Genomic DNA, 15470 nt, shown 5'->3' with positions numbered 1-15470 from the left:
ATCAGCAACTCCCACTGCTTCCTATGCGGAGTCTTTCTTTCCCCCTCTTCTCTTCACAAGCTTTTTTTATCTACACTCTGATTTAGCTACATGGCATGCCTGTTATGTGATTTTGCTCATTTTCGCCACCTGAGGAGGTAAGCTAAGTATCCCACAGGTGGGGCTGAACCTATTTCCCTTTCAAGGGCCGGTCACCCTGTGAGAGAAATGAACAATAAAGATCCACTGTTTATTTCTTGCCAAAGTAAAAGTGCCATGGTCTGTTTCGGACAGACAGAAGCAGAAAAAGTGAGATGCATCAGGGAAATACCAAGTCCTTTTGCTTAAGGCAAATATAACATTGTCTTAAAAGCACTGCCTTTCACCTCAACAGACCCCAGCAGGCCTTACAAACTACATACATGTAGCACCACTAAAATGCAGCGGCCTCTGGATTAGAGGGGTGGCAACCAAAGGGCACACAGAACCAGCATGGGATAAGGGAACTTCACCAATGACTTTTGAGCAAACCCCAGCTCTTATGGAAGTGCCATAGGATCTTTAACATCATGAAGAGAAAACCTAGGCCTAGATCCTCCAGATCACCACGGAAAGCATAGAGAAGTTCAGGAGGGAGATACAAAAGTAACCATTTCTACAGCACCGTATAAACACATAACAATGGGTATGTGATTCCCAGCTCAGAGAGACATACTTATGCTAGCTCTCATTGAGCCAGCGTGCTCAAAAGAGACTATAGCTGCGGCAGTGCACTAGCTTGATGAGAGCTAGTGTGAATATGTCTCCTCAAGCTGGAAATCACACCCCCCAGCTTGAAACATACCCATCCCGAGACAATCCCTGCCCTGAAGAGCTTACTATAATAACCGTCAACTCCCAGAGTAACCAATGGGATTTGATGGTATCCAGCACCTTGCAGGAGTTACCAGCCTCCTGCAAGCTTGACACCTCCATCCTCACCTAGTCAAAATTCCAACTGACATCAGAGGATATTTTGCTTGAGTAAGAATGTCAGGATTTGGTCCCCCTCATCTGACCCATCTAGCCATCCATCCAGCTTCCGTAGGTAAGAGGCTTTTTTGTGCAAATGGGACAATGGTATTCAAACCACAGCACAGACTTAAGCAAAAACACTAGTTTGAAGGTCAGTCATCAACATACTGTATTTATATACCTATTGTCAAAACTGATGGAGCAGAAAAGAGCTTTAATAGAATATTTAGTTAGTTAATTAAATTTGGCATGTTATTGGGTTTTTTTCCATAACACTGTGGCACTGATTCTATGAAAAGCAATGAAAAAAGGGTTCTATTTTAAAGTGCTAATAGCTTTCATCTTTCAAAAAGAAACATATGTTTAATGAATAAATATGTTATAAAAAGAGGCACGCACGTGTGTGTTGGAGGGGGGCATTCTGTTTGTTCTCACTTAAAGAACTCAATAATGGCAATTGCCAACGATGTGTAGCCTCTATTGTCAGGACAAAATAAAAATCATCTTGGTCATTCACTTCCAGGTGCAATTGCTATTTTTTAAAATAATAAATTCTCTGCTGCTAAAAATCTGAGTTGAAAATAAATTAAAGCAAGATATTTGGGACACTAGATTGTGGAGATATATAAGAATCTGAACAGAACAGAATTCAGTACCCAGGCACTTGGCTAGCACAGCAAGAGTTGCAGCATGTAGAAATTTGAATACAATAGAGTACAGTATACAGGCACTCAGATAATATGGTAAGGGGTATGGGGCAAGAACCTGAATAGAATACACTATATAGGACATACCACAGTGGTGGGCACCGTACAAGAACCTGCACAGAGTAGGATACTGCTCACCGGCACTCAAATACCACGGTGAGGAGTGTAATACAAAAACGTGAATAGGACAGAATACGGTATAGAGAGGTTTAGATACTACACTGAGTGGCATGATAGCAGAACTTGACTAGAATAGAATATGCCATGGAACAAACACAAGGCACAATAGATAAGCTTGTCTATTTCTACATATGCAAATGTGACTGCAAAGGTTTCATGGACTCGTTCATAAAATTAAGCTGCCACTTCCTGACTGCAGAAAATAAAAGTATGAAACCCTTAATGGTGGCTGCAAGGTTTCTTAGGAATTTTGATCATTTTTTCCTAAAATATCACATTTCCTGTGTGCAGCACTTGACAAAGACTGAAACAAAGTGGTACACAGAATCAGATTCTGTAGCATTTACCGACTTCCCCACTCTGTCTTTTCGAGGTTCTTCTAGTCCAGCATCAGGGTCACGTTCTCTCCCGAGAGCCATGGGAATTTTGGGTGGCTTACATGCCTGGTTGACCGCTCAGTCAGAATCTTATCCATCCTGGGAAAGGTGCACCCAGGCAGATTTCTCCACCTGTTCTTCCTCTCAGTTACATGTCTTGCCTTACTTGGGTAAACACTGTGGCTCAAAGGAGGAGACTGCTCTATCTTTGTGCTACAGGAGGAGCTCCCAAAGAGTGCATGCTGCAGCTGGCAGTCTGTCAGCCAGGGAGTGAATGTGGTGTATGTATTCCCCTCCATACCCTGTCAGCTCCTCTGGGACAGATGGCTCTACCCTGCCCCTTTCGGGCAGCTTAGCACCACTGATGGCACTAGGCAGACTCAGTGCCTGCACTCCCTCTCCAGATTGTGACTGGCCTCTGCTGTAAGTGCGGAAGGCTCCTTTCACCCACTTCCTAGCTTGTGCAGAACTAGACACATTCTGGCCTCCCACCGCTGACTGATATTTTTGATCAGCTTCTTCCCCATGAATGTATGTAGCAGATCCCAATTAGCAATAGTCACCGATCACTGAGTGGGAGGACGGAGATAAGAATCTGCACAAAGATAGAGCAGTCTCTGGCTTCCTCCTCCTCCTCTTCTTCTACAGCTGTGATACAGTGAGGAAAATGTTCCATCATTAAAACCTCTCGTTCTTGGGGAGGCCTTCCCCTCCCACCCTCCTCTCAATACAATTTTTATTAATGTATCTTCCCATTGAGATTTTATCCTTCCCTACGCTGTAAGGTGCTGAGATCTCAAGAGGGAAAACATGAAATCACGAGCTGTCGATCTGTGAGAAAAGTGAAGCGAGATTACATTTCTCTGGGCTTAGGCCTTGTCAACATGAGGAAAATGCACCGGTCTAACTAAAGGGGTGATTTGAAACTAATAGTTAAACCAGTGCAAAAGTCTGAGTAGACACTCTTATTTGGTTTAAAGCAGGCTCATTGCAGTTTAGCTTAAATTGCTTAAGAATAGATTTAAGCTAAACTGAAATAAACCACTCCAAAATGAGAATAAGAGACTCCAACCAGGGCTTTGCACCACTTTAACTAACTTGGTTTAAAAATATTTACTGTATTTTCTGGCGTATAAGACTACCTTGTAACCCAGGAAAATCTTCTCAAAAGTCGGGGGTCGTCTTATACGCCGGGTGTCGTCTTATAGGGCGGGTGCTGAAACTTCCAAGCCGGACTGGAGAATCTGCGGTCACCGCATATGGTGGGGGGAGCTCAAAAACGGCCGCGGCCGCATCCCCGCCGTATGCGGCGACCGTATGAAAGCAGCAAGGGCGGAGCAAGCTGCAGGCGTCCAGGACGCCCGGGGTATGGAAAAAAGAGAGAGAGCGGCGCTGTGCCCAGAAAAACACGCGGTAGCGCAAACACGCCTCTTTCACCCGTCGCCCTTGTATCCTATTACCTCCTTCTCTGCCTCTCAGATCTCGCTCCTGAGGACTGCAGTGAAGCGGCACAGGCACGCATGTGCGAGATCTGAGAGGCAGAGAAGGAGGTAATAGGATACAAGGGCGGGCCAGACGGGTGAAAGAGGCGTGTTTGCGCTACCGCTCTGATAGTCTTGGAGACAGGGAGGACTGGGCAGGCAGGGAGAGCTGACCAATCCAAGCAGGCTTTGTATACAACAACCAGCCAATCGCCGGTAAGGTACATCGCTGTTGTATACTGGGTACCACATACAGTACAGCACCAGTATCTGTACCTGTTCATACAGTATAGCACCAGTACATACAGTACAGTATACAAATTTTCAACAGTCAAAACCCCATCATGGCTCCACCAGCAAGAAGAAAGAAATATGAAGCCAGTTTCAAACTTAAAGTTGTAAACTTTGCCATGGAACATAATAACTGCGCTGCTGCAAGACAATATGGAGTAACAGAAAAGATGGTTCGGGACTGGAAAGCAAATGAAAAAGCATTAAAGAGTATGCCAAGGGGTAAGTGTGCATTAAGAAGAGGCACCCCACATTGGCCAGAACTCGAAAAACATGTAGCAGACATGGTGAATAAGCATCGCCAAAACGGTTATGTAGTGACACGAAATAAAATACGTTTGTTTGCACTTCAGTGGGCCAAATCTAACCCAGATCACAGCAACAGATTTAAGGCCACTGTATCCTGGTGTACTAGATTCATGGGAAGGCATAATATGGTACTGAGGCAAAAGATGAAAATTGCCCCAAAATTACCTGCAGATCTTGATAGCAAAGTAAATAGTTTCCATCGATACGTAATACAACAGCGCACTAAACATGGCTATGCGTTAAGTAGTATTGGAAATATGGATGAAACTCCAATTAATTTTGATATGGTTGGAAATAAAACTGTCCATCAAAAAGGTGAAAAAACAATTTTAATTAAAACAACAGGACATGAGAAGTCCAGTTTTACAGTGGTACTAGGATGCACAGCTGATGGCGCCAAACTGAGACCAATGATTATTTTTAAAAGAAAAACAATGCCGAAACTCAAGTTCCCTGTTGGTTGTTTTGTACATGTGAATGAAAAAGGCTGGATGGATGAAGAAGGGGTAAAGCTATGGCTTGATAATGTATGGAGCAGGCGACCAGGTGGACTTATTCAAAAATGTAGCCTACTGGTGTGGGATATGTTCAGGGCTCATTTAACTCCCAGCACCAAGCAAAGGCTTGCAAGACTAAACACAGATGTGGCAGTTATTCCTGCAGGATTGACATCGTTGGTACAGCCACTGGATGTGTGCCTAAACAAGCCATTTAAAGATCGCATTCGAGAACAGTGGAATGAATGGATGGTTAGCGGCGAAAAGTCATTCACAAAAGGAGGAAACATGCGTGCTCCACAGTTGGATGTTTTGTGCAAGTTTGTCATAAAAGCCTGGAATGATATTGATGCAGAAACAGTAAGCAAGTCTTTCAAGAAGTGTGGCATATCAAATTCATTAGACGGTATGGAGGACGACTACTTGTGGCAAGATGAAGAGGAAGCTGAAGCTGAGACCACACCATCTGATACGGAATTCGATCCATACGATGACTGCCTTACAAATGTATCACAAGATGTCATTGATGTACTTATGATATCAGATGACGAACAGGAGGATTTTGAAGGCTTTTAAAGGGAAACTGTCATGCCAGCAAAACCTGTAAAAATACCATAGCTTGCAGTTATGATGGGCGTTGCTAACTCGCCAGGGACTTGCCCGGCACTTGCTCTCTCTCTATTGTTTGTTATCTTCCTCCTATCATCATCAGTTCCAGTTTGGTTGACAGCTTAGAAAACAAACAGCATGGCAGCTCCCATGGGTTTGTCGTCTTATCCTTCCTTTCAGCTTTAGAGTGAATTAGGAAAAGTTTAATCCACTTGCACTGTTTTATGTTTACATGTTTGATGACAAACAGCCTTATGTTTATAAGTGACAGTTTTCCTGCTAAGTACCTGCATGTCATAAGCATTTGAATTAAAATTACCATATTGAAATCAAATCTGATGTTTTTTTAATTTTTATTTGGTGTGCATTGGAAGAGGGGTAGTCTTATACGGCGAGTATATCCCAAACTCTATATTTTAACTGGAAAAGTTGGGGGTCGTCTTATACGCCCAGTCGTCTTATGCGCCGGAAAATACGGTAAGTTAAATTGGTGCAACTGTCCCATGTAGACAAGACCCTAGTCTTAAAAATGACTAATATATGTTTAAGTCTAGTTTGGTACGCAGTTGTGTTCTTAGTTTCGGCATGTAATTAACCAGTTTGCCAGTCAATTAAATACATAACAGTGATGAATACGCACACAAATTAGGTATGCTACATTTTAGTGCCTGGTCTAATACCCAGTGAAGTCAATGGGGGTCTGCCCATTATTTTCGATGGGCTTTGGATCAGGTCTTTTAGTGTGTGCAGCTGCATGCCTGAAAGACAGTCCACTCGCTACTTATTCAAAGTCTACAATCTTCCTTCTGCTAAAGTTTGGTGGTCATTGTTATGCTTTCACTAAACCGGGCACTACAAAAATGATGTGATCTGATAAAAGAGAAAAAACAGGGCATGTGTTAGGAAAAAGTGACTATGGCAACAAACATAGAAGCAAAAGAAAAAGATGAGACAGAGGAAAAAGACAAGAGAAGATGGAGAGGCTCAGGGGAAAAAGGAGGAATGAGGAAAGGAGGATAAGCTTAGTGATACCAAGCAGAGGAAGGGAAGGAAGAGAGGGGAAAATAATAGAAAAAAGAAAAAAGACATTATAGAAGACAAGCATAGAGAGGAGGTACAACCAGAGCAGAAACTAAACACAGCAACAGGCAATATCTCATATCACACAAAGCAAACATCAGCCAGAAGCCCAGCAAACAAGAACTTTCCTGCATCAACCCTGATCTCAGAGCTTCAGTAAGAAGCCCTGCCTCCATCTCCTATGTCTCTGGCAGCCCTTCACCTGAACACTTATTCAGGGAAACTGGAGTTAACCCCTTGTATAGCAAGAACTAGATAGGGCAGTGTTATTTTCCATTCAATGCTTGTATGCTTCACACGGACAATTTGCATTAAAGATAATGGACTCAATTTCCCCTTTTTTCCCTGCATGCACCAATGGAAGTAAAAGATGTTGGGTAAAATTTTCCAAAGCCCCTAAATGACTTTGGAAACTAAGGGCTAATGGGATATAAGCTCCTACATTGCTTAGGTGCTTCTGAAAATTCCACTAGGCGCATGCCTGAATCTTTAGGTGCCCAAATGCTTTTGAGAACCTGGCCATATGTTCAATTTTCAAAAGTGACTTAGGCACTTAGAAGCCCTAAGTAACACTGAAGTCAACATGACACAGGTGCCTAAGTAGAACTGGGCAATTTTTTTCCCCAGCAAATAGTATATTCACCGAAAAATGCATGTTTCAGTCAAACAAAGCTATTTGTAAATTTGGATCAAATTCAGTGAATAGTTTCAGCCAAATAAAATTGGAAAAAAACAAAATTCTGAAAAAGTCAAAAATGTTTCATTTCAACATTTTCAAAATGAAACATTTCGACTTTTCATTTTGAAATGACATTTTGTTTCTAAAATTAGCTATATTTGGGCTTGGAAAGATTTGTTTTTCATCTGTAAATGTCTGTAAGGGTTAATTTCACTGTCCACACACAAACCAAAAAAGATATTTCCATTGATAATAATCAAAATTTCCAGATAGGCAAAATAAGAAAAATGCTGCCTGAGAACTTCTTAGAATTTGATTTAAGGACCTTTACATTGTATATTTTGACGTGATGTTGACAATTTGTATTTTAAATGGTTAAACTTTTTAAATCTGAACTTTTACAGCCTTTAATGAATTATTATCTGACCTTCCCTCTATTTGACCATCCCATAATTTCCCGCAACTGTGAAAATTTAAATTAATAAAAATAAACACTGATATACATGGAAATTATAAAAAAGTTAAAACTTAATTCTGCCAAACCTAGTATATGTAATTTAAAAACAAATAGAAAAAGGGTAAAAAAAAAAAAAGCCCAAAATGAAACAAAATGTTTCATTTGGACCAAAATCAATTTTTCCCCCCCGTTTTTCATTTCACAAAAAAACCCCCAAATTGTCATTTTAGGTCCATCCGAAAGAAAACAAACAAAAAAAATTCAGATTTTTCGGTTCGATCACCAAAAGAAAAATCAGTTATTCACCCAGCTCTACTCCTACATGCCTGTCTCTTTTGAAAATGGGACAAAGGCTTCTAAGTCACTTTGGCACTTTTGAAATATTTATTTGCTATATGTTTTCATTTTCTTCAGCGGCATATCTACAAATGGGGCATATTCATGCAGAATATGTACTCTGTGTTGCCGCTGCCTTTATTAACGTCACTTACAAGAAAGGGACAAGGCTCTCATTGCACAATATCAACTCCTATGTACATGTAAGCCACCCAGAATTGGGGATGATACAAATTCTACCACATTCCCACATAGATGGAGCATGGTGCTGTTAAAGAAGTGACACATCTAGGCCCAATCATGGAATATCAGGGTTGGAAGGGACCTTAGGTGGCCAGCTAGTCCAACCCCCTGCTCAAAGCAGGACCTAATCCCCAACTAAATCATCCCAGCCAGGGCTTTGTCAAGCCCGACCTTAAAAACCTCTAAGGAAGGAGATTCCACCACCTCCCTAGGTAACCCTTCCAGTGCTTCAGCACCCTCCTAGCACCACATGGTGTACCACAATGTCTTGCTTGTGCTGTGTCCTGGATATCTTTTATCTTTATGACTGACCTTTCTGAAGATAAAGCTTTGTACTGGGAGACCCGTGAAGAGCCAGGAGACAGTGACAAGGGTACCCTATGAATGGCGAGAGAAACTTAGATGAGCTGGCCCCTGAAGAATCTCTGGGGAGCTGTGGCAGCCTGGATGCACAACAGAAAAGATTATTTTGCTGCATCTTTGCAGCCTTTCCCTGAGAGGCTGTCAAATATTGTTGGGTTTTTTGTTTTATTTTTGAACATAGATCCTTCAGTCTTTACTGGCACCAATGAGAGTTTTGCCTGAGAAATGACTGCAAGATCAGGCTTCTAAATTCACTGCCTACTTCTGCTAACATTTAAAAAGTTCCCTGATAAGCAAGCATGTTTGCCTCAATTCCCTTTTTAGGATAAGGTTTGACCTCTTCATGTATCTTTAATTGTACTATTGATTTTCTTCAGTTTATGTACAAAGAATGAAAACAAAATGAATAACTGGTGCAATCAGTGAATGTGAACATATAAACCCAATGTGCTGCTCATCAGCCTTCCATGTCAGTTCATTATAGCAGCCACTGTGCCATAACCCCTCTCCCGTAGACACAAGACAGCGTTATCAAACAAACAAGAGACCACTTGGTCTTTTAATCAGTTTGGATAAGCTTATAAAATACACAGCAAAAAATGTTAATGATTCCACTGTTGCGATGGGAAATAAGAGATAGAGGCAGGGTAGGAAGCACCTGCAGGAAAGAAAAGGACCATCTTCAATAGGTATATAGGGAGGATTCGAATACAGAAACTGTTAGCTGCTGTTCGCCTTCTCGCACAGCAGCAAGTTCTTAGTGCAGCTTGGAATCCGACAGTGCAAAGGCACCATTGTCAGTAAAATGCCAGCATTGCACAAAACAAACCAAGTTTGCCCCTTTTTTCTAAAGGAATTATTATAGTAACTCTAGAGGGTTTGCTGAAATTGTCTGACCATTGGTCTCCTTCTCAGTGGCGTGATGTGAAGAGCTGGAGTCTCTTCATTGTGATCTAAAAGAAAATTATTATTAAAGGGGAAAAAATAAACCTGGATGGTTTATCAGTAAAATGAATCCAATTCACTGCAGAACACTGTGGTTGGCATTTTCAATGGTGTCTAAAGGAGTTAGGTGCCCAACTTCCATTTAATTTTAATGGGAGTTGGCACCCAGTTCCATTAGTCTCCTTTGGAAATCACAGCCGGTAGCACTATCCCTGGTATGTATGGTATGATGATGTTAGACATCAAACAAAGACAATATTTAAGTGTAATTCTTATTTGCCACCAATTAAGGGTTGGATAAACAATAAGAACACATATGAGATCTGTTCCTAAATTGGCATCAATGGAACTATGCCAGTCTACAATAGCCAAGGATCAGGCCCCTGAAGAATAAATAGTTTTATGGCAAGAAAACTAGATATAAACTGATTAATGCCTGGGATAAAGAAAGAGAAGAAAACCGAGTCAATTCCCTTATCATTTACTGTTCTCTGAAAGGGGCTGTGCATAGAAAGGAGGGAGTATTTCATAATCTCTCCAACTCTTTTCACCAATATACCACAGGGGAGGCTCTCATTCCCACACAGGAGCCTAAGATTCATGCACTAACCACTGTGCCACCAATTCTGCTTCAAAATCTTGACAAATGCAGAATGCTCACTGTTGGTGTGTCATCCTCATGCTACAAATATTAAGCTTGCCAACAGGAGTTACTCCTTTCGAGTCCCGATGCTCATTTTTGTTCTCATTAGAACCTCCACTAGTATTACACAGTATGCTATGGATGCTGCTCCTTCATAATTGGTTTTTACAAAAAAAAAAAAAAAAAAAAAAGAAGACGACGACGAAGTGCAAATCTTGCATTAAAACAGGTTGATTTTCTTCTTCATGGTGAAAAAGTAGATTTTTCCATGGTTCTATTTGACTTCCATATGCAAACATATGGTTAGCCAAACTCCACTGATACGTTACTATGCAAATACATTTCACAAGCATGAACCTGTCTTTTTGAATGGCACATTCATTACAAATGCTGACTCTTGTTTACAATTGCCATAATGAAATCATGGAATGTCCATGTAATGAAAGCTCATTTTTAAATGAACAGTCCCTGTATTTGTATTCATCAAACTACAGAGTAATAAAAATGATCTTTCTTCCTTCCTCTTTGCTCCCCCAAACTGCAAGCATTCTTTCCAAAGTGTGTTTTGCTATATTTTATTTCTGAAACAGAAATAGTGTAAGCACATAGGGCCAGGTTGACAAACCCTTACTCACTGTATGCTGTTACTCATCCAAGAAATTCCACTAAGGTCAGTAGGACTATCTGTGTGATCACCAATGGGAGTAATGGGTCACAATCTGGTCCACAGTGAGTAGAAAAATTAATTAGGACAAACAGAATCCAAATATGGGGCACTTCTCTTCTTAGTTCAGGATCAAAAATTAAATTATGTTAAGTAAAAATGGAGGGGGAAACAAAGCCTCATATAAACAGAAGGGTTTTCATGAAATTAAGACTTATTTTCATTTAACTATTCCTTATGCAGTTTTATGAGCCCCAAACCCGCAATATTATGCTGGTGCATAAAAAGCAGAAAGTGAAACTGACTGGAACATAAAAATGAAATGGGCCAGTTTCATTTTATAGTCCAAGCTAAGAAAAATACAAAAAAGTAACCATACATCATAAATGGCTGAAAGGACTGTATATTTGATTTTTTAAAAATCTTTTTGTTTTAATAATCTAAGGTATTATAAGTAATACAGGAAAGCAGTAATATTTATTTTTAAATATGTGATTTTTGTATAGGCAATGGTCCAAACTCATCCCTGGTGCAATTCAATTGATTTCAGTGTAGTTAACCAGACGTGAATTTACACAGTGCTTTTTAAGTATGATTTTGTCTGTTATAAGAGTTGAGTAGTGAGCAGAACTGTGTATGCCACTCTTTGAAATTAACACAAAATAATCTAAGGATGTTTAGAACATACAACACCAAACTCTACAACCTTACTCAGGCAAAACTAACAAAGATGCCAACATTTAGACTGCAAGTTCTTTAAAGCAGTGACTGCCATTTACTATACATTTGTATGGGGCCTAGCACAATGGGGCCTCCACCTATTTGACGCTTCAAGGTGCTACCACAATATAAATGTTGAACAGTAATAATGTGCGGTTTTAGTGCCTAGACTTCCATTGGCTTCAAAAGGCTTTGGATCAGGTCTTTACTGCACAAAGGCTGCAAAGCGCAGGCCTTAGTATGGTGATGTGAATTGACATTATGAGATACTTCCTTCCTGCCCTCAGATGAACACTGAATACATTGATCTTCAACTGGCCAAACTGTCACCTGATCCCAGTTCTCAGCAGAGAATGTGAGGACCGATCAGACATATCTGCATGAGAAATGATCTTCTTCTTGCTCAGGATTCTTATGTAAAAAAAAGAGGTCAGCACCTCCTGCAAAAAATCACTTCTGAAATGAGATAAGCAGAATGTGGGTGGAATAATCCCACTTACCTAACCAGCTTGCTCTCATAAGGGGAATTATTTTTCCCGCCAAACATTTTCCAGTATAGTATTTCATCAACCCCTTTTCCACAAGCTTCATTTTCAACATGGAGTTGCGTTCAGATTGCATATTCACATAGGTTGAAAGTACTTTTGTACCATAAAAACAGGCCCTGGATTACTGAATACAAGGTAGCTCTACCTACAGCAGGGGTCGGCAACATTTGGCACGCGGCTTGACAGGGTAAGCACCCTAGTGGGCCGGGCCAGTTTATTTACCTGCTGACGCGGCAGGCTCGGCCGATCGCGGCCCCCACTCGCCGCGGTTCACCGTCCCGGGCCAATGGGGACGGCGGGAAGTGGCGCGGACCGAGGGATGTGCTGGCCACGGCTTCCTGCCACCCCCATTGGCCTGGGATGGCGAACCGCGGCCAGTGGGGGCCACGATCGGCCGAACCTGCCGCGTCAGCAGGTAAATAAACTGGCTTGGCCCGCTAGGGTGCTAACCCTGGCGAGCCATGTGCTGAACGTTGCCAACCCCTGGCCTACAGAGTACTATTAAAAAGCTGATTAAATGAAGCATAAAAGCATATTTATGATGCAACAGGAAGGCAAATATATCAGATTTTCAGCAAATAAAATCAACCTTCTATTTAATACTTAAAAAAAAAAAAAAAGATTTACTACACTAAGGGCCTGATTCAAAGCCCACTGACTTCAGTGGGCTCTCATCCTGCAAGGTGCTAAACACTTCTGATGAGGCACTGAGCACCCTCAGCTCCCATTGACTCCAACGCCACTTGAGAATGCCAAACACCTAAACGACTGGGTCCTAAGTCATTTAATAACTGTTCAGCACAGTATCATTAACAAGTAAGACAAACAGTCTAAAAACCCACTGGATGCCCAGAAGTTCATTTAGGCTGGGATTTTCAAAGGAGGCGCAGAGTATTAGACATCCAGATCCCATCCAATTTCAATGGGATCTGGGTGCCTAAATCCCTTATGCACCTTTGAAAATCCCAGCATTAATATGAAAGATGAACAGACACTTCCTGAAATGTGGGATCAGTCATGGATTGATGATCTGTTAATGAATATTGTCCTTTACTGGAAAAAAAGCAACAAGGGCTCTGTCTGTGTTAACTGGGCTTTGGAAGACGTGTACAACCTGCATTCATTTTCTTCCCTTTCCTGTCTACCTGTCTCCTTTATTCCACAGTAAAATTAGGACAAATTCTCAAAAATAATATTGTCGAAATTTTTTTCCCTCCAGTATTGTAGTGTCATTGTGATGCAATGAACCATTAACTTCTGTACTTACCATCTGACATGCAGTGAGTACCCTTAGTCACATGGTAAACCCTTGCAAAATCTCCTCCAGGACTCGTCTGATTGGCACACGGCCCTCTGAGATGATAGTTTATGTCCTTATGAGGTTTACACTCTAGAATCCTAAAAGGAAAAAAATTAAAGTCTAAGTCTTTCAGGCATAAGTGGGGATTTATTACATTATCAGGCATGAAAAGAAATATTATGGGGTGATAAATGGAATGTACAGACCTGTAACTGGAGGTTCTTTGAGATGTGTAGTCCCTATCTGTATTCCACATGTGGATATGCATGCACCCCATGTGCCTGAAACCAAAGTTTTTGAGCAAGTAGAGTCTGTTGGTCCACACCTGTACAGTTGTTCCCCTCATGCTTCAAAGCGAGGGTGTAAGGTGTGGTATTGACCAAAGGCTCTCCAGTTCTTCCTCTTACCATGAATCAGAGAGGATCGAAAAGAGATGGGAACAAAGGTAGGTAGTAGAATACAGTTAGGGACCACACATCTCCAAGACCCTCTAGTTACAAGTAAGTAACCTCCATTTCTTCTTCGAATGCTGGTCCCTGTGTGTGTTCCACATGTGGGTGACTAGTAAAGAGTATTCAAACAGGAGAGGGGTGTGAGGCACAGTTGGTATAGGTCTATGCAATGCTGCTGTCCCAACAGCTGCATCTGCAGAAGAGGCCTGGGCTAAGGCATAATGCTTGGTGAAGGTCTGGCTGGAGCTCCAATATAGGAACTTCTTGAAGTAAGGCTACTGAAGTTGCCTGTGCTCTACTGGAATGTGCCCTCAGCACATCTGGGAAAAGCAGACACGCCAACTGATAACAAAAAGTGATATAGCTGTAGATCCACTTAGAGAGCCTCTGAGCAGATCACGCTTGTGCTGCAATTGCTCTGCTATAGCAACAAATATTGTAGACATTTTCCTAATTGGTTTAGTTTTTTGCAGGTATAACGCTAACGCTCATCTGACGTCCAGAGGGTAAAGTTTCCTGTCCTCATTGGAAGCATGAGGTTAAGGGAAGAATATCATTAAATAAATAGATTGATCTACGTGAAACTCAGAAATTACCTTAGGGATGAATTTTGAGTGGAGGCAAAGGAAAACCTTCTCCTTATGAAATGTGATGTATAGCGGGTTGGCCATGAGTACTCCCAGTTCACTCACTAATCAGAAGACTAAAAACACTAGAAACTATATACAATTATATTTAAAGGTATGAAGACAGTGCAAAGATACTTTTGGACACAGAGGATTCCAGACATCAGTAAGAAGAAACTGTAGAGGCGCCTGCCCGTATACCCTTGGTTCGAAGCATGAGAGCAACAACTGAGCAGGAGCAAACCAACAGACACTATGTGCTAGAAATCTCTGGTCTCAAGTGTATGGAACACATGCGTACCCACATGTGGAATATGCACAGGTAACAACAGCTGTGATGACAGTGCAGCATGGGCTTCAGTGCGGATAGTACAAGCCCAGCATGGACCCTGGGTATGGATTTGGCTCAGTAGCCTGCTCTGACGCCCACCCTGCTCTGTTTTCACTGCTGTTGTTATCCATGCTAGCTGGACTGGGGCTAGCTCAGGTAGGCTAGCCCATACACAGCTTTTCCTGAGTAGGCATTCCCACAGTAACAGGAAATCAGAAAGATCTGCCAAGCTGCTATTGTTATGTGCCTGTAAGTATGAGAAGACTCTTAACATCAGAACAGAATTTTAAAGGCCGCCAGTGATTTTAAAAAACAGGAGCACAACGTCTTAAAACTCTTCTGTATGTACTTAACTATGCTCATGTGAGTAGTTCTAACTACACATAGGAGAAAAGTTATTCATGTGCATAAGTGTTTGCAGGGTCAGGCTCCAAGTTAGACAAGAATTCAACCTACTTTCTATCGTAGTATTAGAAGCCTCTGAGGATAAGTCACAGAGAACTGATTATTAAGGAATTGCAAGACTCAAGCATAGTGACAGCCAAATACTAAAAAGCATATTTAGAGTACTTCACAGAAGCAGAACTACCTTCACCCAGTGCACTGTATTAGTACAAATTCATATTTTAAGATCTGAGT

The 15470-nt window shown here is 41.4% G+C and overlaps 1 protein-coding gene across 10 annotated transcripts in view; it reads right to left on the bottom strand.

Annotated features, from left to right (window-relative positions):
- PTPN5 (protein tyrosine phosphatase non-receptor type 5) overlaps nucleotides 1-15470 on the bottom strand; it is a 146155-nt gene that overhangs the window by 87606 nt on the left and 43079 nt on the right. For 9 of the 10 annotated variants that reach the window (XM_065594728.1, XM_065594723.1, XM_065594726.1 and 6 more), the window contains one exon: nucleotides 13390-13520. In XM_065594728.1, coding sequence (XP_065450800.1) covers nucleotides 13390-13399 — 10 coding nt within the window. In that variant the 5' untranslated portion in view covers nucleotides 13400-13520. Of the gene's footprint in view, nucleotides 1-2227; nucleotides 2375-13389; nucleotides 13521-15470 lie in introns of those variants that run through there. The other variant, XM_065594733.1, reaches the window with a different exon arrangement.

The sequence above is a fragment of the Chrysemys picta genome, chromosome 4 (genome assembly GCF_011386835.1).
Source record: "Chrysemys picta bellii isolate R12L10 chromosome 4, ASM1138683v2, whole genome shotgun sequence".
NCBI classification, from domain to species: Eukaryota; Metazoa; Chordata; order Testudines; family Emydidae; genus Chrysemys; species Chrysemys picta.
This window is presented reverse-complemented; position numbering and strand designations above follow the sequence as displayed.